We start from the raw sequence: 25571 nt of genomic DNA, 5'->3' as shown, positions 1-25571 counted from the left end.
CACACACACAGAGTTTAAGTTACTTGCCCAAGGGCTTCGCAGCCAGTAGGTGCCGAAGTCAACTTTGAACACAGACCCCAAGCTTTAGCCATTACATCACCTCGCCAACCACGTGATGAGACACAGCAATAGGACATAACGTTACCTAGAATCATTTTAGGCCCTGAGAAGTTTTGCGAACCAGATCAAGCCGGGGAATGCGGGAGTGTTTTGGTGGGACAGTGTCATTTAGAAGGGGCAGTCGGGGAAGGCCTCTGGGACGAAGCGGCCTTTGAGAAGCTACCAGACGGACGGATGGGATCCGTGGGCAGAGGGGGCCGAGAGCGGCCGGCCCTGCAAGAAAGCCATCGGTCTGGGATCCAAAGTTTCCAACATTCCAGCTTCTCTGAGACCCGGCTGGCCGGACTCCAGCGCGCCGGAATCATCCTCAGATTCGACGGGCCCCGCGGCCTGCGGGTTCGGCCTGCGCGGTGGTGCTGCTCCCGCAGGGCCGGGACCGCGGGGGCTCCGGTGGAGCCGGGCGGGGGGCGGGGCCGGCCTCACCTGCGGGGGCGGGGCTCCAGGCCGCCCCGCCCCTCGGAGGAGCCGCCCGCGGCCGGAGACCCGGGGCGCCGCCGGGAGCGGCGGGGCGAGCGCGGCGTGCCGGACGCGGGCGGGCGCGTAGCGGCGGAGCGGGTCCCGGAGCCGTCCGCGCTCAGGTGGGCGCCGAGGTGCCGGGCGGGGGGTCCCGGGGCCTTCGAGGATGGGGGCGGGGGCGGAGGGTGAGGGCCGGGGCCCGGCGCACCCTTGGGCCCGCCGGCCTGGGGACGGGGACGGGCCTTGGGGCCCCTGGACCCCCCCTGCCCCGCCCTGGGGCTCCCCCCCAGCTCCCCGGGTCTGGAGGCCCAGCTGGGGCCGCGCCCCCTCCCCCGTGCGCAGGTAAACAGGAGCGAAGACGGGGCGGGGCCTGGGGAAGGCGGGGGGCCCTTGTGACGCCCGGGCGCCGCGGGGGAAGCCCGGGTGCGCGGGGTCGGTCGGGCCAGACGGCCAGGGGTAAGGTGTGCGGTTTGGGGGGCTGGCCATGATGGGGGCCGCCTGATGCAGGTGTGTGTGTGTGTGTGTGTGTGTGTGTGTGTGTGTGTGTGGAGAGACGGTGTGCGAAGCTCCGGTGTGGGCGCGGTGGTGTCAGGCCGTGGGTGTGGGTGAGAAAGGGCGACGGACGGGCGGGGTCGCCCTGGGAGGGGCGCGGAGGGACCGCGTGGATGACGGGGAACGGCTTCCGAGAGATGGGATCGTGGGCGACACCTCGGACGGTGTGTCTCATGCGGGGGGGCGGGGGGCGCTGCGGGTGTGGGACGCAGTTGCACTGTTTATAGGATTAGGTGTGAGGGTGCGGGCGGGGTGGAGGAGGGGTGGGTGATGGGGGACCCACGCGGACGTGCAGGGTGGCTGTGTGATTCTCCCCGTCGGCCGTGAGCGTGTGCGCACGGGGCTGAGCGTGCGAAAGGGAGTTTGTTGCTTGGGGGGGGCGGGTACCGAGTGCGGGAACCGGTGTGTGTCGAGGCGGCGGGCCACGTGGCGTGTGGCTGTGGTCAAGCTGGTGGGTGGCGCCAGCAAGAGCGTTCGGCTCGGCGGAAGTCCACGCGGGCAAAATGGTGGGGACGGTGGTTGTGGTCGTCAGGCTGCCTCTCCGTGAACTTGGGGGACGGTGACTTCGTCTCGTGGGGCTCGTGTGGGAGGCGTGACACGCAGTATGGCGTGGCGTGCGCGCACGTATGTACGTATAGCGAGAGACCCGCGTATCCGTAGAGATGGCTGGCGAGTGAGAGCCGACGGTGTATAAAATCCATGATTCCGCGACCCCCTGACCGTGTGTCTAAGTGCACAGGTTTGGGAGCACGTGCGTAGGTGCCCGAACCGCGGGGCTGCTTCCGACGGAGCGGCCGCTTAAGTGACGTGTGCGTGAGAGGGTGTGTGTCCAAGCCGCGGACCCGCCTCTGCGGGTCTCCGCCGCTGTCTGTGCCCACAGTGGGCGCCTGCTTGTGACGGCACAACGCAGCCTGAGTTCAGGGGTCGTTTGCACATCCACGCTTGAAGCTCTGTGTGTCCGTGTGTGTGCTGCGTGGGTGTGTGAATCCCTGGTCGGCCCGGCAGGGGGTGGGGGGTGCTGGAGGAAGGAGGAAGGTGCACAGTGAATCCGGACTTTATGTGTGTGTGCGTGCGCGCGCGCGCACTCGTACCCCTGGAGGAGACTATGGGCATATAATGGAGAGTTAGCTCCTTGCAGGATCATATGAGCGTGGGAGAGAGATGTCATGGGTAAAAGTGCACGAGAAGAGGCTGAATGTAATTTGGGATTTGATGGTATTTTCACTAGTGAGGGGGCACAGAGTTTCTGTGTGTGTTGGCTTTTATTTCGTTTTATTATTAATGTTTGTTTGAGAGAGAGAGAGAGAGAGAACACAAGCAGAGGAGGGGTAGAGAGAGAGGGAGACACAGAATCTGAAACAGGCTCCAGGCTCTGAGCTGTCAGCACAGAGCCCGATGCAGGGCTCGAACTCAGGACCGCGAGGTCATGACCTGAGCCCAAGTCGGGCGTTTAACCAACTGAGCCACCCGGGCGCCCCTGTTGGCTTTTACTTCTGAGAGGAAAATATACTTTTGTGCTGGGTTGGAGTTCCACGAGGAAAGCGTGTTATTTCTGTGTATGTGTGTGTGCCCGAGTTAGTATGTTGCATTAGGTTTTTTTTTTTGTTTTTTTTTTTAATGTATTTATTTTGAGAGAGCGTGACCAGGTCAGGGCAGATAGAAACTCCAGCAGGCTCCCCACTGTCAGTGTGGGGCTCGAACTCACGAACCATGAGATCACGGCCTGAGCCGAAGTCAGACGCTCAACCGACTGAACCACCCAGGCACCCCATGTTATATATTTAAGAAGGGAGTGTGTGTGTGTGTGTGCGTGTGTGTTTCTGAGAAACTAGGTATGTGTTGTGCTGTATTTGAAAAAAGAAAGAGCATGTATTCTGTTTCTGAGAGGAGAATGTGTGTGCCACCCTGTGTGATTAAGAAGGGAGGTTGTGGGGCGCCTGGGTGGCTCAGTCGGTTGAGGGTTCCAGAGGCCCCACCAGCTGTGTCACTGACTTTGTCACCCACATACAACCACATGAAGCGCCACATGTGAGACCCCCACGCGTCACCCTCTAGGCCTCGGACTCTGAGCTGTCACATGGCCAATGTGACATCCATGGGCCGTGCCTGGCACACGTGTGTCCCAACATGCCTTGGGCTGGCGGAGCCCGTCTGCCGTGGAGGGCGGAGCCCCTGTTCCCTTGGGATCTGTCGGCATCTCAGGCCCCGGGAGCTGACACATGGCCCCCCCCCTTTCCTGACCCCCCAATTCCAGAGGGCTCCTCTGCTTCTGGTGCCCCAGCCCCTTGGCCCTCATCTCCGGGCCCCACCCCACCCCCAGTGGTCTGACTGGTTCCCAACAAAAACACCCTAAGAATGAGCTCACGGAGAGGCTGCTGCCTCCACACGCCCCGCCCCACACGCCCAGCCGAGGAGGGCGCCTCCAGTCCCAGGTCACATAGCCCGGAGTGCTGGGCCAGGGTACCTGGGGCCCTTGGGGTGGAGGGGCCTGGCCAGGTGAGCTCAGGGCAGGTGAGAGGCCACAAGACCACCGTTTGCCCTCTTTTGGTCAGTGGCACACGGGGTTTGGAGTTGCCCTCAGGGCAGGGCCCTGGGCTGAGGACAGGCAAAGCTAGACTAGAACGTTTCCAGTTGCTGGAATGGGTGTGGGACAGGGAGCCGGCTGGCGTGGGGAGGGCACGGAGGCAGAGGGCTGGCGGGCTGGGGAGAGAGTCGGGAAGGGTCCTGCTGGCGGCTGACGGGCTGGCTTGCCTGGCTCCGGCAATGACGATCCCCCAATCCCTGCCGCCCCCAGGAGCGGCGATGTCCGTGCAGGTGGCGGCCCCCGGAAACGCGGCGCTGGGCCCGGAGCGCCTGAGCCCCGAGGAACTGGTGCGCCAGACGCGGCAGGTGGTCCAGGGGCTGGAGGCCCTGCGGGCGGAGCACCGTGGCCTGGCCAGGCACCTGGCGGAGGCCCTGGCAGGGCAGGGCCTGGTGGCGGGCTTGGAGCTGCTGGAAGAAAAGCAGCAGGTGGTGAGCCACGCGCTGGAGGCCATCGAGCTGGGACTGGGTGAGGCCCAGGTATGAGGGGACCGGCCATCCCGCTGTGGTGCGGGGGAGGCTCGGAGCTGGGAGGAGGCCCAGGGATGAAGGGGGCAGGTGTGTGGGGTGGGGGAGGGAAGCCTGGAGCAGGGAAGGCCTAGGCTGGGTTAGGCTTAGGGGTCCCTGGGCAGCATTACCGGGTCCTTGTGTGGGACGGGGGCCCCTGAACCAGATAGTGGCCGTCTATAGAACTTGTCCTAGGGAGACTTTGGGGGTTACCTGGGCAGAATGTGAAGTGTCCCTACGCATAATTTGTGTGCCTAGGTAAAATCAGAAGGGTCCCTGGGCAGGATGTGGGTACGCCCCTGGGAGCCTCTGCGTATGTATCCTTGGGGGTCACACGGAAGGGCCTCTGTAGAATCCGGGGGATCTTGGGTGGAATGGGGGTGCGCTGGCACGATCGGAGGCCCCGGGGGTGGACCAGGGGCTGTCTGGCAGGGTGGGGACCGGCCCCTGCTCCCCAACCCCCTACAGGTGCTGCTGGCCCTGTCTGCGCACGTGGGCTCCCTGGAGGCAGAGAAGCAGCGGCTGCGAGCGCAGGCCCGGCGGCTGGCCCAGGAGAACTCGTGGCTGCGGGAGGAGCTGGAGGAGACGCAGCGACGGCTGAGGGCCAGCGAGGAGGCCGTGGCCCAGCTGGAGGAGGAGAAGAGCCACCTCGAGTTCCTAGGGCAGCTGAGGCAGTATGACCCGCCCGCGGAGAACCAGGTGCTTCAGGGTCAGCGGGGCCAGGGCCACAATGCGCTGCCCCCCCCCCCCACTGGCCCTCCTTAGGTACCCCACAGACCTGCACTCTCCACGGAGCCCCCAGCGCCGTAGACCCTTCAAAGAACCCCCTTGAATTTCCACAGAAGCCCCCCAGCTTCCACACCCCTCTCCAGATCCTCCCCGAGCCCTCCGGAAACTTCCCGAGGCTCCTGAACGCTACCTCCCTCAAACCCTGAGATCCAGGACCCCGGTCTCTAAAACAAACTTCCCAGCCCTCATGACTCCCCGCTTTCCTGTCCTCTGCAGCGGCCTGAATCCCCGCCTTGCCGGGACAGCCTGGCCTCCCTGTTCCCCAGTGAGGAGGAAGAGAGGAAAGGTGGGTGTGGGGGAGCACGCGATGGTGGGGCCGTGAGCCCCCAAGGTCTCCGGGCAGGGATGTGGGCCTCGGGGCCGGCTATCGGGAGAAAGTGGCTGGGCCAGGGCGAGTGGCAGCTGGCAGGGGAGGCTGGTCGCCGTGAAGCCAGCCCTCCACCCTTGCCTACCCCCCACCCCGGGTAGACCCCATGTTCACAGCCCTTGGACCAGTTAGACGCCTGCGATCCCGATCTCAGACGTCAGCCCAGCGGCCGGTGGGGCTGCGAGGCAGCTATAGTTCTGGGGGTGCATGCGTTCCCTTTCGTGGGGTGGGAGGGGTAGGAGACCTGCAGTGACTCGACGCTCCCCACCTGCAGGTCCGGAGGCAGTGGGGGCCGCAGCCGCTCAGCAGGGGGGCTATGAGATCCCCGCCCGCCTTCGGACCCTGCACAACCTCGTGATCCAGTACGCAGGGCAGGGCCGCTACGAGGTCGCTGTGCCACTGTGCCGCCAGGCCTTAGAGGACCTGGAGCGGAGCTCAGGCCACTGCCACCCTGACGTGGCCACCATGCTCAACATCCTGGCGCTGGTGTACCGGTGAGGGCCGCCGTCGGTCGTGGACCCGTTGCTGGGGGCAGGGGAGCCAGCATGGGGCACCTGGACTGGTGGGTGGGGGCGTTGAGAGGGATCTGGGGAAGCCACTGTAACCCAGGCAAAGAGGAATCCGAGAACGTGGGCAACAGACCCCAACAGACAGGGAAGAGACGTTGGGGTGGTTGGAGGCAATCTGGGGGTAAAGGGGCCCTGTGCTAGACTTGGGAGGTGCGGAGACCCAGAAGGGACCGCGGAAGGGTGGTGCCACCCCGCTTGGTTCAGCCAAGTACTACCCAGCACAGCTGACCGCCCCCCTCCGTCCCTGGGCCACCCCGCAGGGACCAGAACAAGTACAAAGAGGCCACAGACCTCCTCCACGATGCCCTGCAGATCCGGGAGCAGACGCTGGGCCCCGAGCACCCCGCGGTGAGGAGGGGACGAGGAGTGAGGGTTGCGGGGCCGTGCCTCCCACCCCTGACCTGCCTCTCCCGCTCCACAGGTGGCCGCCACCCTCAACAACCTGGCTGTGCTCTATGGGAAGCGCGGGCGTTACCGGGAGGCCGAGCCGCTGTGCCAGCGTGCCCTGGAGATCCGCGAGAAGGTATTGCCACCACCCCCTGCCCAGCACAGTCCCCTGCCCCTTCCCACTCGATCCTGATGCGCTCAAATCAGTGGCTCTCGCGTTGGAACCCTGATCCCATGATGTCCTTGCCATCTGATATCATGAGCACCCAGTTTGAGCCTAAATTACCCCAACGCAGGACTCACTACCCTTGACCTTCGGTGAGCTCCGCCTGATCTTGACTCTGATCCTCCTTAAAAATCCCCTCACGTGCCCTCCAACCCGGTCCTGACCTTCCAACCCCATCGGAACCCCCCCCATGACTTTGTGACCTGATAAATGGCATTTGTGTGACTTCTACCCTCCCGCAACTCTCCCCATTGATCCTATAAACCTTAACTCCTGGCCCCCATCACGGCTGCTGGCATCACGTGGCCCACCAATCCCACTGACCCCTAGGTCCTGGGCACCGACCACCCGGACGTGGCCAAGCAGCTCAACAACCTGGCCCTGCTCTGCCAGAACCAGGGCAAGTTCGAGGAGGTGGAACAGCACTATGCCCGAGCCCTGAGCATTTATGAGGCCCTGGGGGGGCCCCACGACCCGAACGTGGCCAAGACCAAGAACAACCTGGTGAGGGCATGGCAGGGCACAGGTACAACCTGGGGCGGACTGCCAGGGTCCCTCGGGAGGGAACCCCATTGGCTCAAGGGTGGGACAGGCTGGAGGCCAGGATCCCCCCTCCTCTGCTGAGCCCCTGGAGGAGGGGGTCCTCTCCAACCTGGCCTCAGCTCGAGATCGCTCAGCACAGGAAGGACATGGAAACATCAGGAAACCACGCACATAGGTGGGGCCAAGATGTCAGTGTCCTATTTATTGAGCTCTAGCCCACCCCCCCCCCCTTTTTTAGTACCTTCCCGGTACCCTCCACTTCTTAAAGGGCCCTAGGAGGGAGGTGCCGTTACCGTCCCATTTTGCAAACGAGGAAATGGAGGCACAAAGAGGTGGTGTCACTAGCCCAAGGCAGAGCAGGAACCAGTCACCTGCCCTTGGTCACTAGGTGGGAGGCTGGGGGCGGACACGTCTGGCTCCTCCTGTAACACCGGGCCCAGGGAGGTAGATTGGAGCCGAGATCACCCAGGCCCTCCCCTCCCCGCAGGCCTCGGCCTACCTGAAACAGAACAAGTACCAGCAGGCAGAAGAGCTGTACAAAGAGATCCTCAGTCGGGAAGACCTGCCTGCCCCTCTGGGTGAGCCCCCTTCCCCGCCCCCCCCCCCCCCCCCCCCCAGGTAACTTCTCAGTGTCCCCACTGCACTGTCCCCCATCTTTTCTTAGGAGCCCCCCCCACAGGCACGGCTGGGGACGCAGAACAGCAGGTGAGGATGGGCTTTGCTTCTGCCACAGGGGTGGGGCCTGGCTGAGAAGCAGGGACTGACCCCTTCCCCGGTGCCCTCCCCAGCCCCTGCGTCGGAGCAGCTCATTCTCCAAGTTCCGCGAGTCCCTCCGGCGTGGAAGCGAGAAGCTGGTCTCCCGTCTCCGAGGCGAGGGGGTGGCTGGGGCAGCAGGGTGAGTGGTCCACTGGGTCAGCACAGAGCCCGACGGCTGCAGCCTCTGCAACCCACCCCACCCCCTCTCCTGCTCGAGAACCGTCTATGGTTCCCATCTGCTCTGGGACACGAACAGTCAGATCAGGTGCTGGGACAGTCTTCCCCAGAGCGGGAGCCGGACCCTCCGGGACTCCCCCTCTTCTTACAGAATGAAGAGAGCCATGTCGCTCAATATGCTGAACGTGGATGGTCCAAAGGCTGCAGGGACCCAGGTGAGGGGGGCACTCGGGTCAAGGCTGGAGTAGGGGGCCACGCTGGGAGACCCAGAGGCAAGGCTGGGTCCGGTCAGGCTAGAGTGGGGACAGGGATGGACCAGCTAGTGAGCACGCTGGGGGGCGGCCCTCACGGTGACTGGAGCCAGGCCTCGTCCTGCCCACGTGCCTGTCCGCAGTTCGCCAACCAGCACCTGAGCGAGGCTGCTCGGACCCTCAGCGCCAGCACCCAGGACCTGGGCCCCCGCTGAAGTTGACAGGACCACACGGCTCCAGCTTCTCAGGAAGAGTGGGGAAGGGGCGGAGGGTGGCCTTTCAGCTCCCGGATGGCCTCTCCCCTGGGGGGGCCCCCGGGGTATCGGGCTTCGCTGTGCCCCGCTCTCCTCCTGCGATTAAAGGCTGTAGATTCGGAAGCCAGGAACGTCTGCCTGCGGCTTCGTGCAGGGACCCGGGGCGACTTCCAGGCTGCTGGGACCCAGGGCCAGGTAGGACTCTGGAGTCCCCGCCCTGAGCTACAGCTGCTGAGCAATCTGCTCTATCCTCCGCAGCGTCTCCTCTGATTCCAGCTGCTCCAGGCTGAGCAGGGACAGGCCCAGCTGGTCCTCCTGGAGGGGACAGAGCGATCAGGTCAGGGGCAGGCAGTGTAGCGCTTCCCCACGGGACTCAGGGATCCAAGACTTGAGCACCAGTAGTGACAGGAAGTGGCCTGCATCGGGCCTACTGGGGCTTTAGAAACACCCGTACGATGGGGAACATACCATCCCCTGGCAGGCCAAAACAGGCCTGAGGGAGGGAGAGGGGAGCCGGCCGGACTCCCACACCCCTGCCCGATCACTACAGACGCCCCACGGGGCCCCCATTCCAAAGGCCTCTCTGGGGGGGGGGGGCAGGCTAGGGTTAGGGCTTGGGGAGAAAGTCAAGGGACCTTCCTGGACGAGGGGCTTAGCCACGTCCAGCTCACCCGGTGGAAGGGCTGAGCCATCTGCCTCAGGAAGTACTTGGCGACCTGGACCCCCTCATCCACCGTCAGGTTGAGGTTGGCGTCAGTGAGGTGCTCCTGGATCCAGCGGGGAAGCTTCCCGCGCTTGTCTGCCCGGGCGAACCGCTTTCGGCAGGCAGGCAAGGGAGAAAGGATAGACATCAGGACCCTGGGGGTGTGGGGGGGGGAGCACCCTGGCAGCCAGAGGCCCCTGAACCCCCACCTTATCGGCAAAGACCATGAGGCCGTAGTCCGTCTTGCCCCTGATGGCCCGACCCACACACTGGGCTGCGTGGCGCATGGCATCGAAGGTGAGAAAGTCGTTCTCTCGGATCTGGAACTGGTCCCGCAGGTACTCCAGCCGCGCCTGCCGGTGAGAAGGTGGCAGAGCGGTCCCTCCGGCCCCCTCCACCCGGCACCCATTCCAGGGGTTGGCCCGAGGGGCCCTAACATCCTAGCGCCCCCGGGGGCTGCTCACCTTGAGAATGCGGCTCTGGGTGTAGACGTAGGGAACACCAAACATGATGACGGCCCTCCCGTAGTGGTGCACTGGGGGGCGAGCACAGGAGGGGCACGGGGTTACCGGGTGGCCTGACCTCGCGTGGGCCAGGAGGTTGTGCTGTCTCAATGGGAAGAGCGCGGCTACGCTCCGAGGGCCCCACCGGGTACTCGGGACTCAGGAAGGGGAGATCCCGGTGTGTGCACAGGCGAGGGGGGGAGGGTGCTGTCCCCTGGGGGACCAGAAACAGCCAGAGCTCCACGCAGACACGGGGGGGGGGGGGGGAGCTAGTCCACTCACCAAAGTCAATTCCCTCGGACACTTTGCCTCGGGCCACTGACAGCAGGATGGCTCCGCGGCCGTTCTCGCAGGCCTGGGGAGGGGAGGCCGAGACAGGAGCTGCGTGCCCTCGGAGCCGCCTCCTTCAGGCCCTCTGCACGCCGTCTCCCGGCATCCCCCACGCCCCTACCCACCTCCTGGTACTTCTCCAGGGCGACGCTGGTCTCGGCCCCATCTTGCGTCTCGATGAAGAGCAGCTTGTTCCTCTGGATGTTTTCGAGAATGCCCTAGGGAAGGACACCAGGCAGGTCGGGCTGCGGGTGGGCCGGAAGTGGACTAAGGGCACAGGCCTCCTGGCTAAACCCAGCTCTGCCCCAGCTCCTGTGCGCCAGCCTTGCACCTTCCTTCAGCCTTCCTCGTGGGAAGCTCTGTGATCTGCGGGGGGTGGGGGGGCAACCCCCGCACGCCATCCTTCGGACAAGTGGGGCGGCCATATGCCCCGAGGTGGCCCATTGGGACACTCCGGCCCCCGGCTGGTGGTTAGTAGAGAGGCTGATGTAGGTCAGGCAGAGCCAAACAGAGGCGGCCCAGGGATTTCCTGTGACACTGCATTTAACTGGGTGAGATCAAGGACGGACGCGGGGACAGACCAGAGGGTCCAGAAACGCACCCCCACACAGGTCATCCGTACCTGTGTCCGTCTCCAGTGGGGAGAGTGCTTTCCAGTTCTCCACACGGAGAAAAAAGAACTTGGGCCCTGACCTTACCCCCTACACAAGGACGAATCTGAGGTAACTCACAGACCCACACGTGAAAGCCAGAACTACAAGGCTTCTAGAAGACACACACGAGACCACCTTCATGACCCTGGGCCAGGCGACGTCTTCTTAAAGAGGACACCACTCAGGATGCGGATTCAGGTGGCCGGAAGCCACCTTCCCCAACGTGTGGGAAGCGCCCACGTGAGGACAAGACAAAGGTCTTGGCCAAGAGGATGAGGCCCCTCCCCCTCCCCCCCTTGCTCTGTTCCTGGGTCCTTGGATCAGCCACATTCTCTCATCTCGCCCTCAGGAAGTGCCCGCTTCCCCTCCACCACCCCCCCGAGAGCTGGGCCGTGGTGCACCAGGAGAGAGGTCACAGCAGCCACCCGGTGCCCAGCTGTGGTGAGCCCCTTTTCCAGAAGGCCCATGATCTCACCCACACACTGCCTAGCAGGGGCTCCAGTTTTTAACCTGGAGGGGGGGAGGGGGGAGAGGCACGTGCAAGGGTACACACTGTGTATTCTTCGAACTGTTCGCTGTGTTCCACACGCTGTCCCATCACCTGTGGTGCCCGTCGCCACTCAGAACACAAGACAAAGGAAACCAACACGCTGAGGGGAGAGGGGACTTCCGGGGAGGGGGCGGCTGGGCGTACCTGCTCGTACCAGGAGGCCACGGTGCTCTCCATGTACTGGTAGCTGGTGAAGAAGGCCACGATGCCGTCGGGGACCACGGCGGACATCTCCAGCAGGAGGTTCCCGTAGTTCCGGATCACCGCTGGGAGGGGTCAGAGGGCGGCCTGGGTCCTCCTCCTCCCCGCTCCCTGTCAGGGCGCTCCTATCTAATGCCCTGGTTTTGGCTTTTTGGTTTTTTTTTTAAAGTAGGCTCCACTTGAACTCAGGACCCTGAGCTTAAGACCTGAGCTGAGACTGAGCTACTCAGGCGCCCCTCTAGTGCCCGATCTTCAACTCGGGGTCCCCAGAAGCCCCACTGAGGCCAGCTGTAGGGCTGTTCACACACACTCCACTTTTTCCAGCCACATGGGTGGACTCCTCAGGTTAGGTGTGGCCACGTGACTCGTCTTGACCAATGAAATGAGTGGCCGGGAGTCACTTCTGGGGGCCGAACGCCTTTAGGAGGCACAGCACGATCACCAGGATCCCTCCCGTCACATCTCCCCACCGCCATGATGTGTCCAACAGTGAAGGTGCCCAGAGGGAGGGGACACCTGGGGAGGCCCCCCGCCCAACCCACAATGGCACACACCACGAGCAAGAAGCAAGAAGCACCTTCCGTGTGAAGCCACTCTGATTCGGGGCTATTTGTTACTGCGGCCTGACTCAGCCCATTGATACACCTCCCCTCTCGCAACCCATGCACCCAGCCCCGCGAGCAGCATACCAATATCTTCCCGGGTCTCAAATTTGGAGCTGATGGCCACCTGGTCATTGCCCCGACCGATGATCTGGAGAGAGCGAGAGCCATCGCGGTAAGCAACCGGCAGTCACCACTCTAATGCGTTAGCTGCCAGCGTTTTATAGACACAATGTCACTGGACGAACCCTCAGCTACGCCGTTATCTGCCCGGCACAGATGAATGACCTAAGGCTCTGAGAAGGGGAGTTGCCTGCCCAAGGTCACACGGCAGATAAACGGCAGAGGCAGGACTGAACCCGTCTGTCCGTGTCGCTAACCAGCAAGAGTGTTCTACCGGCCCCAGCCTCCAGGTCAGGCGGCTCCAGGAGAACGTGTCACCCCGACCTCGACAGCCACCAGCCCCTGGCGCGTCCCTCCCCGGGCACCTCCACAAAACTGCAACGCAATACGCGGTCACCACCGGTCCACGACCCCCAAGGGCAATTCCAAGAGCCAAAAAACTCCAGAAACTCCAGCTATTTGAATTTGGCACAAACACGTACGACAGCAGAATCTGCTCCGACCAGAGTCTGTTCAGAGTCCCGGCTTGCCTCCCTTTGACGTCTTAAAACCTCTTCCTGCTAAAACACGACTTGCACTGGAGGGAGCTGCCCACACCCCGCTGGCCATGTTTACATACCACACGGCACGTGCTTTGTTTTTAAAGTCTGGAAAAGTCTCAATTCTAAATTTTTTTTTTTTTAATGTTTATTTTTGAGAGCGAGCGAGCGCGCAGTAGCGGGGGAGGGGTAGAAAGACGGAGACACAGAATCTGAAGCAGGCTCCAGGCTCTGAGCTGTCAACACAGAGCCCGACGCAGGGCTCAAACTCACAAGCAGTGAGATCACGACCTGAGCCGAAGTCAGACAACCAACTGAGCCACCCAGGCGCCCCAGGAAAAGCCTCAATTCTAACATACATCTGGCCAGGGCATCTGGGTGGCTCAGTTGGTTAAGCGTCTGACTCGATCTCAGCCCAGGTCATGATCTCACGGTTCAGGAGTTCGAGCCCCACGCTGGGCTCTGTGCTGGCAGTGCAGAGCCTGCTTGAGATTCTCTCTCTCTTCCCTTCTCTGCCCCTCCCCTGCTCGCTCGCTCTCTCTTGCAAAATAAGCTTTAAAAAAATAAAATACATCTGGCCCAAGGGATTCAGATAAAGGACGGAGGGCCCATGTTTTGATACCTGTTTACAAAGGAAACTGAGGCAAAGCAAAAAGGTCACTCACCAACGTTATGGCCCGATGACGAACCAGGCAAAGCCACGTTAACCGAGATGTTGACTGAGTGCCTACTGGCAGGCCCTGGGCTGCAGAAGCGTTTTATGCCCCTGATCTCACTATCCCCTCAAGCAGCCTGGGACATCAGAGAGGATGCATTCCCATTTTACAGATTAGAAACTGAGGCTTGCAAAGTCCTCCCTACCGGGAGAAGTAACATCAACCCCAGGTCTGTCTCTGAATCCAGAGTCTGTGCCCTCAGCTGTAAAACTCTCCTGCCTGAGCAACAGAACAGAGGGAGGAAAGGCGGCCCCCATTCCCATCTCCCCTGCCCCAGCATCCACCCTCTCCCACGCACCATCGGGCAGAGGCACACCCGGGCCAGCGTCATGGTGAAGGTTGCCATGGTGACAGGATGGAAGTCCAGAATCTTGGGGTAGATGTCCAGTGGGGACAGCGTCTGTAGCAGAGACAGCAGGCGGGACCTCAGCAGGACTGGGCCAGGAACCCCATAGTGGAGGGCTGGGGGCAGAAAAGGGTCCTCACCCCAGATGTGATGATGACAGACTGGAAGCGCTCGAACACGGGTTTGATGGCCAGGGAAGCGTCCATGCAGCTGCAGGAAGAAGAGGGTGTTGAGGGCCACGCTGGGGCCCCTGTGGTCCGTTCACACCCCCCACTGGGGTGGGGTCTCACCTGAAGTGCAGGATGGGGTTGGCAATGGTGGGGGTCCGGTCATCAAAGGGCTCGATGATGATGGTGAAACCTACGAGCCAGCGAGATTCCAGGTCACCGGTCGGAGCCACGCCCACCTGGCCACACCCTCTTCCATCAGTGACCTGGACCACCAACCCTTTGCCCCAGCATCCAGAGTCCAACATACGCCCCCAACCTGTCCGCTTCTCCCAGAGCCGACACCCACTCAGCATCATGAACAGAGAGCACCGAAGGTTTACTCCTGACTCTCCCAGAGCCTCGAGAACCTACCCTGCCACTCAAGCCAGAACCTGGAGCCTTTCCCCCAGATCTATCCAACCCATCAGGCTGGTCAGCTCTGCCTCCAAAGCCCATCTGCAACCTGACCACTCCTCCAACCCCCTTCCCAAGACCATCACCTCTGGCCTGGACCACTGCAGTCACCACCTCACTGGGCTTCCAGCTCCCACCCCCGCTCCCTTCCCAGCAGCCAGAGAGACCCTGTGAAATCCTAAGTCAGGTCATATCCCTGCCCTGCTCAGAAGCCCGGTATAGCTCCCCACACCCCTCTCAAGGTGCAAAATCATCTAGGACCCTGCCACGCTGACCCCATTTCCTCACTCACAGGCCTCCTGCCTAACTTTCAAAAACCACTGGGCTCACTCCACCCCAGGGCCTTTGCACTTGCTGGACCCACAGTCCGAAAAGATTCCCAAGGCAGCTGGTTCCATTTGGTCATTTGGGACTCAGCTTAAATGTCCACGCCTCAGGCCTCCCCTGGCCACCCCAGCCACCGCAGGCATGCTCCAACACGGCAATGTTTTTGTTTCTCATGAAAACGATCCCTTTTTAGAATTATCTTTCTTATCTGAGTCTTTGCTACCTGTCTTCCTTTCTACAATATAAGTTCCAGGAGATCAGAAATGAGGTCCCTCTTGATTCCTGTCACTTCCCCAGTGCGGGGCCTGGCCTGTTTGTTGAAAAAAAAAAAAAAAAAAAAAAAAAAAAAACAGGTGAATGGGGTCGTCTGGGTGTCTCAGTTGGTTGAGCCACTGACCCTTGGTTTCGGTTCAGGTCATGATCTCACAGTTTGGGGGTTTGTGCCCCTTTGCACTGGCAGTGCGGAGCCTGCTTGGGATTCTCGCTCTCCCTCTTTCCCTGCTTCCCTCCTGTGTGTGCGTGCACACACACTAAGACAAACATCAAAAAAAAAAAAAAACAATAGGTGAATGAATGAACTCACATACTCAATTTCACCTAGTTAAAAAAGAAAACAATCAAGTTCTCTATGCCCAGCTCTGTACTGGGGACACAGTGGGAACCAAGACAGCTGTGGCCCTGCCCTCTCAGGGCTCACAGTCTAATGATGGGGACGCAGTCCTGTCCCCAGTGAGTGACCAGGTGACCAGAGAGGGTTGGGACAGGGGAGCTAAGAGGAGGGGAGCCTGACGCAGCCTGGGGTCAGGAAGGGCTTCCTCGAACAGGGGCCATCTTTAACCAGCTAAACCGAAGGATGAGTAGGAGGTAGCTGGGGGCTGAGGAGTATCGGGCAAGATGTTCCAGGTCAAAGAACGGGAGGCGCTAGTGGATGGGAAGAGACGAGAAAGCCAGCCCCGGAAGAAGGTGGGCTGGGGCAGGAGAGGGAGGGATACAGAAGGAAGCTTGTAGTGGGACTTGCTACTGATGTGCGCCGGGTGGGGGGACAGACTCTCCATCCTGCTGCAGGGTGTCAGGAAGTCTGACCTGGTTTCCGGGACAGAGCAGTAATCCCTGGGGATCAGACTGAGCCCTTGGCCAGCTTAACACGTGCTGACCAGTAAAGCCTCGGGAACGGGAACAACATCCCCTCTCCCTGGCAAGCTGGAAACCTGAGCCATGCACTCAGCTCCTTGCTCCCCAGCCCCCCTGCCTCCCCGCCACCCCCCAGACACCAGGTCCCACATCTCTCTCCAGCCCCTCCCGTCCTCCCATCCTTCCCCAGGCCCCTACCCCTCCCTTGCTCAGAACCTGCCATGGCTCCCTACTTCCCGGCAGTAGAAAGGCCCACTCCTTACCACACCCAACAGCGTGAGGGACCCCACAGAGTTTCTCTGGCCTCGTCCCCCATCCTACTCCACTTCGAAGCTAGAAAATACAAATCTGAGCGCGAGGCTTGCGCTAACCCAAGAACTATCTGTGGATCCTCACTGCGCTTGAAATGAAGCCCAAACTCCCGAGCCCAGCCCTACAAGGTCCCGAAAGTCTAAGTCTCACTGACAACTCTCTGGACTCTGCCGGGCTCCCGATTCCACCTGCCGGGGGGGCCCGGCAGAGGTAGGAGAAGATGAGCTTACCCTTGGCGTAGGTGCTGACGAGGGTGGCGAAGTTAGCGAGGAGGGTGAGGGGAGAGAAGTCGGCAAGGTCGGCGATCTCCAGGGTGTGCAGCAGGGAGCGGAGGCGTTCGGCGCAGAATCTGGTGCGAAGGCCGGACGGGGTCAGGGGGGCGGCAGAGAGCCAAGAGGACCAGCGACCTCCTCCGCCCTCGCCAGCACTCGGTCACACATCGGTCTCCCCGGGTGACCGGGTGCTCCGTGAGGGCAGAGACCGGGGCTGTTTCAGTCACCCCCGTGTCCCCACACCGTACAACTGCCCATCACGCAGAGCCACAGCTGTAGGACAGCGCACGCGGAGAAGTCACGCGTCGTACGTCCAGAGTCCCGCGGTCATACGTCACACACGGCCACACCACCCCGTGCAGGCTCTTGGTCAAAAGAGGAGACCCACGAGCACCCCCAGAATCCCGGTCACAGCCCGAATCCCGCACGGCCGCATGCAGCTCACACCCACGACCTGTCACACCGTGTCAGTCACACCTGGCCACCGTGGTGGCACATCCAAGCATCAGAGCCCCGCGTACTCACAGAGGACAATCTCACGTATGCCGTGTCGCCAGCCCTCCCACACAAGGCCGCCCAGGCACCTGACCGGTGGTCAGGCTTGAGGCTGTCGCCCCTCAAGGGCGGGTCATGGAGCGGGAACGCCTGGTTTCAGAGCCCGGGGGATGCCCGGAGCTTTAGAACCTGCCTCCGAATGCCACCGCTTCAAGCCTGTCATCTGTACGTCCCCACCCCGGCTGGATCAGGTGCCCCCTTTGAGCTCCCCCATCCCAGCCATGCTCACCCTGGTCATCCTGGTCTGGGGACAGACAGAGCCACCCTGAGGGCCGCCCCAGCCCCTTAGAGGCAGGGCAGTGAGGGGCTTTGGGGCCCTAATGACCTGGCTTCGCACGACTGACCCACAAAGTGCCGGGTGACCCCGGGGCAGCGGCTTCCCCTCTCTAGGCCACACCGTCCTCCTCTGCGGCACAGGAGCGCCCTCCCGAGCTCCCACAAGATGCAGAGCGTGAAGTGCTTAGCTCATCACCAGTGCTCAAGACAGGGCAAGTAAGTTATTTCTGTCAGCGCTTTCTCATTTCACCACCACAGAAACCCGGGAGGGAACGTGACGGCCCTCCTACCCGTTGGAACAAAAGAGGAAACTGAGGTTCAGAGAAGACCAATGACTTAATGCAAAACAGCCAAAGGAAAGTACAGGAGGCCCCACCCCTCTCCCAGGTCCATTCTCCGCTTGTTCCGTGCTAGGGATGATCCCCGCCAGACTGCCTGGCGGGGGGAAGGCGGGGGGTTCCTGGTCCCTGCCGTCAGGCTTCTTGGGGACAAAGAGAAGCACCGGTAGGAGGCGACAGGGGTCCAGGGGACCTACAGCATTTGCCCCCAGCTCCCACCCTGCTGGAGCTTGTCAGGAGCCCCCTCCGGGGCCGTCCCTCCCCTGCCACCGTGGCCTCAGGCGGAAATACCTGAGCCGGACGAGGGTCCAGGACCCCTGTCGGACCTCCTGCCCTGCCCGCCTCTGTCAGTCGCGCCTCCGTCAAGCTCTCTGGTTAAGCCACGCGTTGCCTGCCGGTTTCCCGCCCGACACACACAGGGACGCGGGGCCGGCTCCGACCTCCCCGGGGATCTGCCCGGTCTGCCGAGTCACCGCACACGCTCGCTCTGCGCCCGTCACTTACTCCTGACACCGGCCACGCGGCGGCCCCGGGCACAGAGGACGGGGCTCGGGGAGGCCCCGAACCCCCCGCGGGGACCGGACGCCCCCGGCCGTGGGGGGGGCCGCACCTGAGGGGCTTGCGCTGGATGCACACACGCTGGGCCAGGCCGCTCAGGAAGGCGGGGGGGCTCTCCTGCACCACGTGCTGTACCCGCAGCCGCCACTTGACGTACTCCAGCAGCCGCCGGAGGAAGCCCAGGAAGTGCTCGGCCGTGCGGATGGAGCCAGGTACCGCCTCTGCGGGGAGACGCAATCAGCCACCACCGGGGAGGGCGGGACCGGGGGCAGGTGGCAGCAGGGAGCGGCAGCTCAGCTCACCCTGGAGCACCTCGTCGGGAAGCACGGGGTTGGCCAGGTGGGCGTCGGTCTCCCGGGCCGCACTGGCCTCGCGCAGCCCCTCCACCAGGCGGCGGTACTCGTCCCGCAGTCGCTGCTCATCGGTCTCCTTGATCCTGGGCGGGGGGGAGGGGGGATCGGGTGTGGGAAGAGTGGGGGACATCTGGGGGGGGGGGGTTGGGGGGCACTGGGATAGGCCCGGTGTCCCCGGGAGTAAGTCGGGCAGAAAGCGGGGGCCCGGGAGAAGGTGGGAACCAGACGGCAGGGCGCAGGGTGGGCGTTCAGGTCCGGCAGCCACCCGAGGCCCCCACCTGAGCACCGTCTTCTGCAAGGTCTCCAGGTTGCCCTGGCACCGGTCGAGGGTCCGGCGGGTGATGTTGACGCTCATAGAGTCGATGCAGACGTTGTCTAGAGAGGAGACGGGGGAGAGCCGGGCTCAGGCGGGCGGCCGGAGCGGCGGCCGGAGGGGCCGAGTCTCTCCTCTCCTCTGCCTCCCGCCTCACCGATGTTGTGGGCCTCGTCGAAGACCACGACAGCTTTCCGGGCCAGCTCCTTGGAGACCAGCTCCGCGATCTTGGGGTCCAGGAGGTAGTGGTAGCTGTAAACCACCACGTTGGCGTGCAAGATCTAGGGGCCAAGGAGGGCATGGTTACCCCGGCCCTGTCCCCCCCCCACCTACCCCTCCCCTGCCGGCACCCGCTTCCCTCACGGGCTCGTAGACGCAAGGCCAGGTCTTGCCAGGCCAGACCTGGGCAAGGTACAAACACGAGCTGATGGACAGACAGACCGACAAACAGGCAGGCAGGCCGTAACGCACACCCCCGCCCCTCTGCCCAGCCCCCCAGCCTTCTCACCGAATAGCGGGCAAGGAAGTAGGGGCACCAGCCCTGGCGCCGCCCCAGGGCCTTCAGGTCATCCAGGTTGTAGATGCCAGCAGGGAGGGGCACCTGGCGCCCATGGACGTCAAACTCCTGGGGGGGAGCGGGGGTCAGGGAGGTCGGCTGTCGCAGCCGGCTTACCCTCCTGCCCTCCCTCCCTCAGCCCATTCGGCGGGCACCTCGTAGAAGCGGCAGTGGGGCAGGCTGGAGTCCTGCTGGTACTGTGCGCGCACGTAGGAGGCCGTGAGGCTGTGGCATTTCCCGTCGACGTCTTTCCCAAAGCGCAGGGACATCACCTGGCGGCCGGGGGGCATCTTAGCACCGAGAAGCTCAAGCATTCCTCGACCCTGGCTCTACACCCACCAGCTACGTGGGATGGGGGGCTGTCCTGGCCGTCTGGGGTGAGAATCGGGAATTGTGGGGAAACTCGAACCTCAACTTGTTTCGTTACTAAACAGTTAAGACGCTTGCGAACTTAACCGAGGAGGTATCAGAGGGGAGCAACTGCCAGACTCCTATGCTGACCTTGGGATTGTGAGCTCGAGCCCAATGCTGGGTATAGAGATTACTTAAAACATAAAATCTTGGGGCACCGGGGTGGCTCAGTCGGTTAAGCATCCCGACTTCGGCTAAGGTCATGATCTCACAGTTCATGAGTTCGAGCCCCACACTGGGCTCTGCTCTGTCAGTGTGGAGTCTGCCTGGGACTCTCTTTCCCTCTCTCTCTGCCCCTCCCCCACTTGCACATTCGTGTGCTCTCTCTCTCTCTCACCAGTAAACTTAGAAACAGTAACAGTGATAAAATAAAATCTTTAGGGGCACCTGGATGGCTCGGTTGGTCCGGCTCTTGATCTTGGCTCAGGTCATGATCTCACGATTCGTGAGATGGGAGCCCCACGTTGGGCTCTGTGCTGGCAGAGCTCAGAGCCTGCTTGGGATTCTCTCTCCCTCTCTCTCTCTGCCCCTCCCCCATTCACACACTTGCATGCGCTCTCTCTCAAAATAAATAAACTTAAAAAAAAAATCTTTAGGGGCGCCTGGGTGGCTCAGTCGGTTGAGCGACCGACCTGGGCTCGGGTCATGATCTCACGGTTTGTGAGTTTGAGCCCTGCGTAGGGCTCTGTGCCGACCGCTCAGAGCCTGGAGCCTGCTTCGGATTCTGTGTCTCCCTCTCTCTCTGCCCCTCCCCTGCTCATGCTCTGTCTCTGTCTCAGAAATAAATAAACATTAAAAAAAAAAAAAATCTTTATATAAAAAAAAAAAGAACAGATTGGTGGTTGCCAGGGGAGGGGAGTGAGAAACGGGTGAAGGGGATGAAAAACGGCAAACTTCCAGTTTTGAAACAACTGAGTTCTAGGGATGTAACATACAGCACGGAGACTATAGTTCATAATACCGTACTGCATTATTGCAAGTTCCTAAGGGAGATCTGAAAAGTTCTCATTACGAGACAAAAAAAAAATTTTTGGAATTATATAAAGTGATACATATAACTAGACTTAACCATGGTGATCATTTTGCACACTATACAGGTACCAAATCTTTACGCTGCCCACCTGAAACTAACATTGTATGTCAATGACACCTCAATTTTTTAAAAAAATCAAGCTTTGAAGAATCTTTAGCGCGTGGGGTTAAGCCCCAAGGCTGGAGCTACTTCTAACGATCACCGACCTCATCTATCATGTCTCGTGTTCTCACAAATAATGTCATGAGGGGCGCCTGGGTGGCTCAGTTGGTTAAGTGGCCGACTTCGGCTCAGGTCATGATCTCGCGGTCCGTGAGTTCGAGCCCCGCGTCGGGCTCTGTGCTGACAGCTCAGAGCCTGGAGCCTGCTTCGGATTCTGTGTCTCCCTCTCTCTCTGACCCTCCCCCATTCATGCTCTCTGTCTCAAAAATAAATATTAAAAAAAATTAAAAAAAAAATAATAATGTCATGATATATATTCCACGCGTTTACCACACGCAAAGTGCTTAGAACACTGCTTGGGCGTGAGCCCCGATGGTTTTGAAACGTAACTTAACAATAAGTAATATTCTACGAGTCACAGATTATTGTATAAATAGCATGGTCACTTGTCATGTTTTAGATTTTTGCACATGCTAAGGGCTATACGTACATTACCTCGCTCGGTCAGTTACTTATTTATGTATAACATTTATTCATTTTTCAGAGACACAGTGCCAGCAGGGGAGGGGCAGAAAGGGAGACACAGAATCTGAATCAGGCTCCAGGCTCTGAGCTGTCAGCACAAAGCCCGACGCGGGGCTCGAACCCACGAACTGTGAGATCATAACCTGAGTTTAACTGACTGAACCACCCAGGCACCCCTTAATCTTTTTTTTTTTAATTATTGAGATATAATGGACATACAACACTATGTTAGTTTCAGGCTGTACAACGTAAGGACTCGATGCCTGTATATACTGCAAAATGACCACCACAATAAGTCAGCTAATATCTGTCACCACATAGTTACAATTTTTTTTTTTTTCAACTTTTTTTTTTTTTTTATTTATTTTTGGGACAGAGAGAGACAGAGCATGAACGGGGGAGGGGCAGAGAGAGAGGGAGACACAGAATCGGAAACAGGCTCCAGGCTCCGAGCCATCAGCCCAGAGCCTGACGCGGGGCTCGAACTCACGGACCGCGAGATCGTGACCTGGCTGAAGTCGGACGCTTAACCGACTGCGCCACCCAGGCGCCCCTCTTTTTTTTTTTTTTTTTTAAAGGAAGCTCTATGCCCAATGCGGGGCTTGAAACTTACGACCCCGGAGATCAAGAGTCGCATGCTCCACTGAGCGACCCAGCCAGGCACCCCACAATTTTTTCTTACGATGAGAATTTTTAAGACCTACTCTCTCGGCAACCTTCAAATATATGATACAGTATTATTTACTGCAGTCAACATGCTATACGTTACAACCCCGTGACCTATGTGTTTTATAACTGGAAGTTTGTACATTCTGACCCCCTTTGCCCACTTCACCCACCCCCCTACCCCCTTGCCCAATCTTATTAACAGCTATATGAAGCAGGTAACTAATCACCCCCATTTTACAGAAAGGGAGACTGAAGTCTGACTATAGAAACCACCTATCCGAGAATACAGGACTATTAAGTTTCAGAGCCAGGAAACCAGGCCTGCTGGATTCCAGGAAGTGCCTTTTTAACCTCTCTCAGGCTAGGGAGGATGTGTGTTTGGGCCGCGAATGAGGACTCAGAATTTGACGAGTGAGGAGAGAATTCTGCGTGTGGTCCCTGCCTATCACCCTGAGAGGTATGGTCTAGGGATCTAGGATTCCTGGTTGGATGGCGGTCTCCCCAACCCTGAGGCGTGGGGAAAGGGGAGAAAAGGGCACTCACCTCGGGATGAATGCACAGGTTCTTCCGGGAGCTCAGAGCCAGCCCCAAAAACGGCAGCTTCTCACCCTCCTGCTTCTCATAGAAATGGAGCAACTTTCGAAGCTCTTCGATCACCTGTTCCCGTGGAGGAGGGAGGGAGGACTCCGGCACAAGTCCCTGCCCAGCCTGGCCCCGCCCCTCCCCCAGCTTCTCAAACACCCTCCAGCTACAGGAGCTTCTCAAACACCCCCCAGCTACAGGAGCAACCACCAGAGGGACCAACAAGTCCTACAGAACTTGGCCTTGGCCGGGGATTGGCCCTGGCTCACCTTCTCAATCTCAGGCACAGTCCTCGAGCAGTAGATGAGTTTAGTCACCTCCAGTGGATATGCCTGCCGATGACAACGGGCTCAGCCCCTGCTGGATCCCTTCCCTCTGCCTCCCCCTCCACGGGCCCAGGGGTCACTTACCCTCTGGTATGCCATGATCAGGGCCAACAGGGACACGGTCTTCCCAGTGCCTGAGGGCATCTCCAGGACTCCATGACCCTGCATGTGGGAGAGACAGAACTTCAGGGACACAAACTCTGGGGACTGCCCCCAGAATGCCACCATCTTGAAATAAGAGGGACAACAGCAGTTAAAAGTCTAGGCCCCAGGGACAGTGGGTTTGAACCCCACTTTGGCCAGCTCTTTGTTGTTGAGTGGTCATAGCAAGTGCCTTCACCCATCTGACCTTGGTATTCTCATCTCTAAAACAGGCCAAGGGCGCCTGGCTGGCTCAGTCAGAAGAGCATGAGACTCTCGATCTCGGGGTTGTGAGTTTGAGCCCCACACTGGGTATAGAGATTACTTTAAAAAGCAAATAAATTTTTTAAAAATAAGTAAATAAATAAAATGGGCCTACTAAGCACCTCCTTACAGAATTACTGTGAGGACTAATGAGAAACTGAGGGTTATACATTTAGCATGGTAACTGACAGGTAGTGACCTGCCTTTTAATTTAGCAAACCCTTTTACAGCACTTACCCTGTGCCTGACGCTTTTTTTTTTTTAACGTTTATTTTTGAGAGAGAGACAGAGAACGAGCGCACGCGTGCTCGCACAAAGGGGGAAAGGGGCAGAGAGAAAGGGGGACAGAGGATCCAAAGCAGGCTCCATGCGGACAGTCGCGAGCAGATGCGGGGCTAGAAATCAGGAGTCCGGAGATCACGACCTGAGCCAAAGTGGAAAGTTCAACCAACTGAGCCACCCAGAAGCCCTTGGCTCTGCTTCTAAGGGTCTTCCATCAGAATCTCTCAACCTAGGCTCCCTGGACATTTGCGGGTCAGATACTAATTGGCTGTGGGGTGAGGGGGCCTGTCCTACGCTCTACAGGATGGTTAGCAGAGTCCATGGCCTCTACCTGCTAGATGCAGGTAGCACCCGCCCCCCTCCACTAGTAGGACAACCAGGAATGTCTCCGGACACTGCCTCGGGCAGTCAAAATCATCCCCAGTTAAGAACTGCTGCCTCACTTACCGAGTTAACTCCTAACAACCTGCACACTAACCTCTGAGGGTAGGCAGTCTTAACTAAGCCCGTTTCACACACGTGAAAAGCGTGCAACAGGGAGATTAAGTGATTCACCCAACTGCACACGGCTGTGGGTCCAGGCTTCCCACCCGAGAGCCGGCTCTAATGCAGCGCAGCAGCCTCTGATAAATGTTAGGTGCTGCTTTTATGAACTATTATTTTAGATGCCAGGAGTTTGGGGAGCGCTGGCCTCCCAAGGACCTCAGATTCCTAAAACCTAGACGTCCAGAAAGTTCAGTCTTAGAGGCACGCGTGGCCGTCCCACTTGTCAGGTGGGAAGCGGAGGGCCGGGCCCCCCCACCTTGGCGTCCAGTGTGCGTTTGAGCTCCAGCATGTAAGAGAACTGCTCCGGGTAGATGTAGTCGTAGGGGAAGTAGACCAGCAGCCCGTCCACGTTGAGCCTGGCGGCGGGGGGGTGGGGGGCAGGGTCAGTCCCCCGCCCCCTGGGCCCCTCTCCAGCCCCCGCACTGCCCTGTCGTCCGGCCGAGAGGAGTTACCTGCCGGGAGCCGGTCCCCCCGAGCATCCCCCGCTTCCCCAGGACCCGCGGGTCCCTTCGGCATCGCCTCGCTGACCGTCCTCGTTACCGCCCCGTGGGGCCCCGCGGCTAACTTCACCCCACTCCTCCCGCACCCCCGCGCCCCGCCCGGGCCCCGGGCGCACCCACTGGTCCCCCCCATCTTTTAGACCCCGGCGAGCAGCGAACCCCGACCCCGCTCTCACTTCATGGCGCCGGCCTCGGCGAGAAGCGGCGTTGGCCCGCCTCCCTCATAAATATTCAGAGACCGGGATCCGTGGGGCGTCCACGAGGTGCCGCTCCGCCTTGCTCACGACGCCATTGGCTGAAGCCGCCCGTCACTCTACTGGGGCGGGGGATAATGCGCGTGCGCACTGCTATGCGGGGGGGCGGGGGGCGGACCCGGGGAGAGGAGGTGTCGGAGGCGTCGCTGAGGATCGCAGAGTGCCAAGAACAAAACTTGAAGGGAGAGAACCGAGATAATCGATCCCATTCATTACTGTTTGGTCTCTCTGCATCTACGTAGTTCATCTAGCAAATAGTCGAAAGGAAATGACAGGAAAATTGGGGACCCCTACAGACCCCACGATTAAGGAATGTCTTCGCCGCACGAGACAAACATGCATCTATAAAATCCCTGCTGTGCCGTAGATTTTTCTGGGGAGAAATAACTCCTCCCATTTAGTGACCGCCTACTATTTGCCATCAGGCAGTAATGCAAAGGCACTGTGGCTTGTCGGCTAAGG

General features: G+C 60.3%; 2 protein-coding genes and 1 long non-coding RNA gene across 8 annotated transcripts; 2 read left to right on the top strand and 1 right to left on the bottom strand.

Moving 5' to 3' along the window:
• Positions 1-565: 565 nt before the first annotated feature.
• On the top strand, positions 566-8661 carry KLC3 (kinesin light chain 3). 5 transcript variants are annotated; one of them, XM_060651456.3, is made up of 13 exons: positions 2116-2298; positions 3923-4188; positions 4684-4914; positions 5221-5290; positions 5646-5865; positions 6201-6288; positions 6362-6463; positions 6884-7057; positions 7584-7674; positions 7761-7801; positions 7885-7991; positions 8181-8244; positions 8424-8661. In XM_060651456.3, the coding sequence occupies exons 1-13, from the start codon at positions 2295-2297 to the stop codon at positions 8493-8495; spliced, it is 1530 nt and encodes a 509-aa protein (XP_060507439.3). In that variant the 5' UTR covers positions 2116-2294; the 3' UTR covers positions 8496-8661. The 5 variants fall into 5 exon arrangements, with proteins under 5 accessions (XP_078295803.2, XP_078295804.2, XP_060507439.3 ...); XM_078439679.2 differs by lacking the exon at positions 7761-7801 and having other exon boundaries at positions 2117-2298; positions 8181-8661; XM_078439677.2 differs by lacking the exons at positions 2116-2298; positions 7761-7801 and adding an exon at positions 566-698 and having other exon boundaries at positions 7885-8661.
• Positions 8602-25100, bottom strand: ERCC2 (ERCC excision repair 2, TFIIH core complex helicase subunit). Of its 2 annotated transcripts, none has more exons than XM_060651449.3 (23): positions 25032-25100; positions 24612-24711; positions 23207-23284; positions 23066-23128; positions 22758-22871; positions 19570-19686; positions 19367-19483; positions 19016-19139; positions 18824-18920; positions 18495-18628; positions 18245-18413; positions 16424-16542; positions 14091-14160; positions 13941-14010; positions 13753-13854; positions 12164-12227; positions 11418-11539; positions 10196-10288; positions 10023-10095; positions 9702-9772; positions 9447-9590; positions 9206-9349; positions 8602-8849 (listed from the first exon to the last, which is right to left on the bottom strand). In XM_060651449.3, exons 1-23 carry the CDS (start codon positions 25034-25036, stop codon positions 8757-8759), a joined length of 2283 nt encoding a protein of 760 aa, XP_060507432.3. In that variant the 5' UTR covers positions 25037-25100; the 3' UTR covers positions 8602-8756. The 2 variants fall into 2 exon arrangements, with proteins under 2 accessions (XP_060507432.3, XP_060507433.3); XM_060651450.3 differs by lacking the exon at positions 25032-25100 and adding an exon at positions 24808-24973.
• Positions 11763-12873, top strand: LOC132690698 (uncharacterized). The gene is made up of 2 exons (XR_009615467.3): positions 11763-12251; positions 12356-12873. It is a non-coding gene; the product is annotated as an uncharacterized LOC132690698 (long non-coding RNA).
• Positions 25101-25571: the final 471 nt, after the last annotated feature.

This window comes from Panthera onca, chromosome E2 (genome assembly GCF_046562875.1).
Source record: "Panthera onca isolate mPanOnc1 chromosome E2, mPanOnc1 haplotype 2, whole genome shotgun sequence".
NCBI lineage: Eukaryota > Metazoa > Chordata > Mammalia > Carnivora > Felidae > Panthera > Panthera onca.
The sequence above is the reverse complement of the archived record's forward strand: the minus strand, read 5'-3'. Positions and strand labels throughout refer to the sequence as shown.

Bases quoted from the DNA above. Each gene is read 5' to 3' on its own strand.
- KLC3 (XM_078439676.2), top strand. The intron at 4,915-5,220 runs GTGCTTCAGGGT...TGTCCTCTGCAG, and splicing joins ACCCGCCCGCGGAGAACCAG to CGGCCTGAATCCCCGCCTTG. The intron at 6,289-6,361 runs GTGAGGAGGGGA...CCCGCTCCACAG, and splicing joins TGGGCCCCGAGCACCCCGCG to GTGGCCGCCACCCTCAACAA.
- ERCC2 (XM_060651449.3), bottom strand. The intron at 16,543-18,244 runs GTGCGGCCCCCC...CCTTCGCACCAG, and splicing joins ATCCAGCGCAAGCCCCTCAG to ATTCTGCGCCGAACGCCTCC. The intron at 10,096-10,195 runs GTGGGTAGGGGC...TCCCCTCCCCAG, and splicing joins CCCTGGAGAAGTACCAGGAG to GCCTGCGAGAACGGCCGCGG.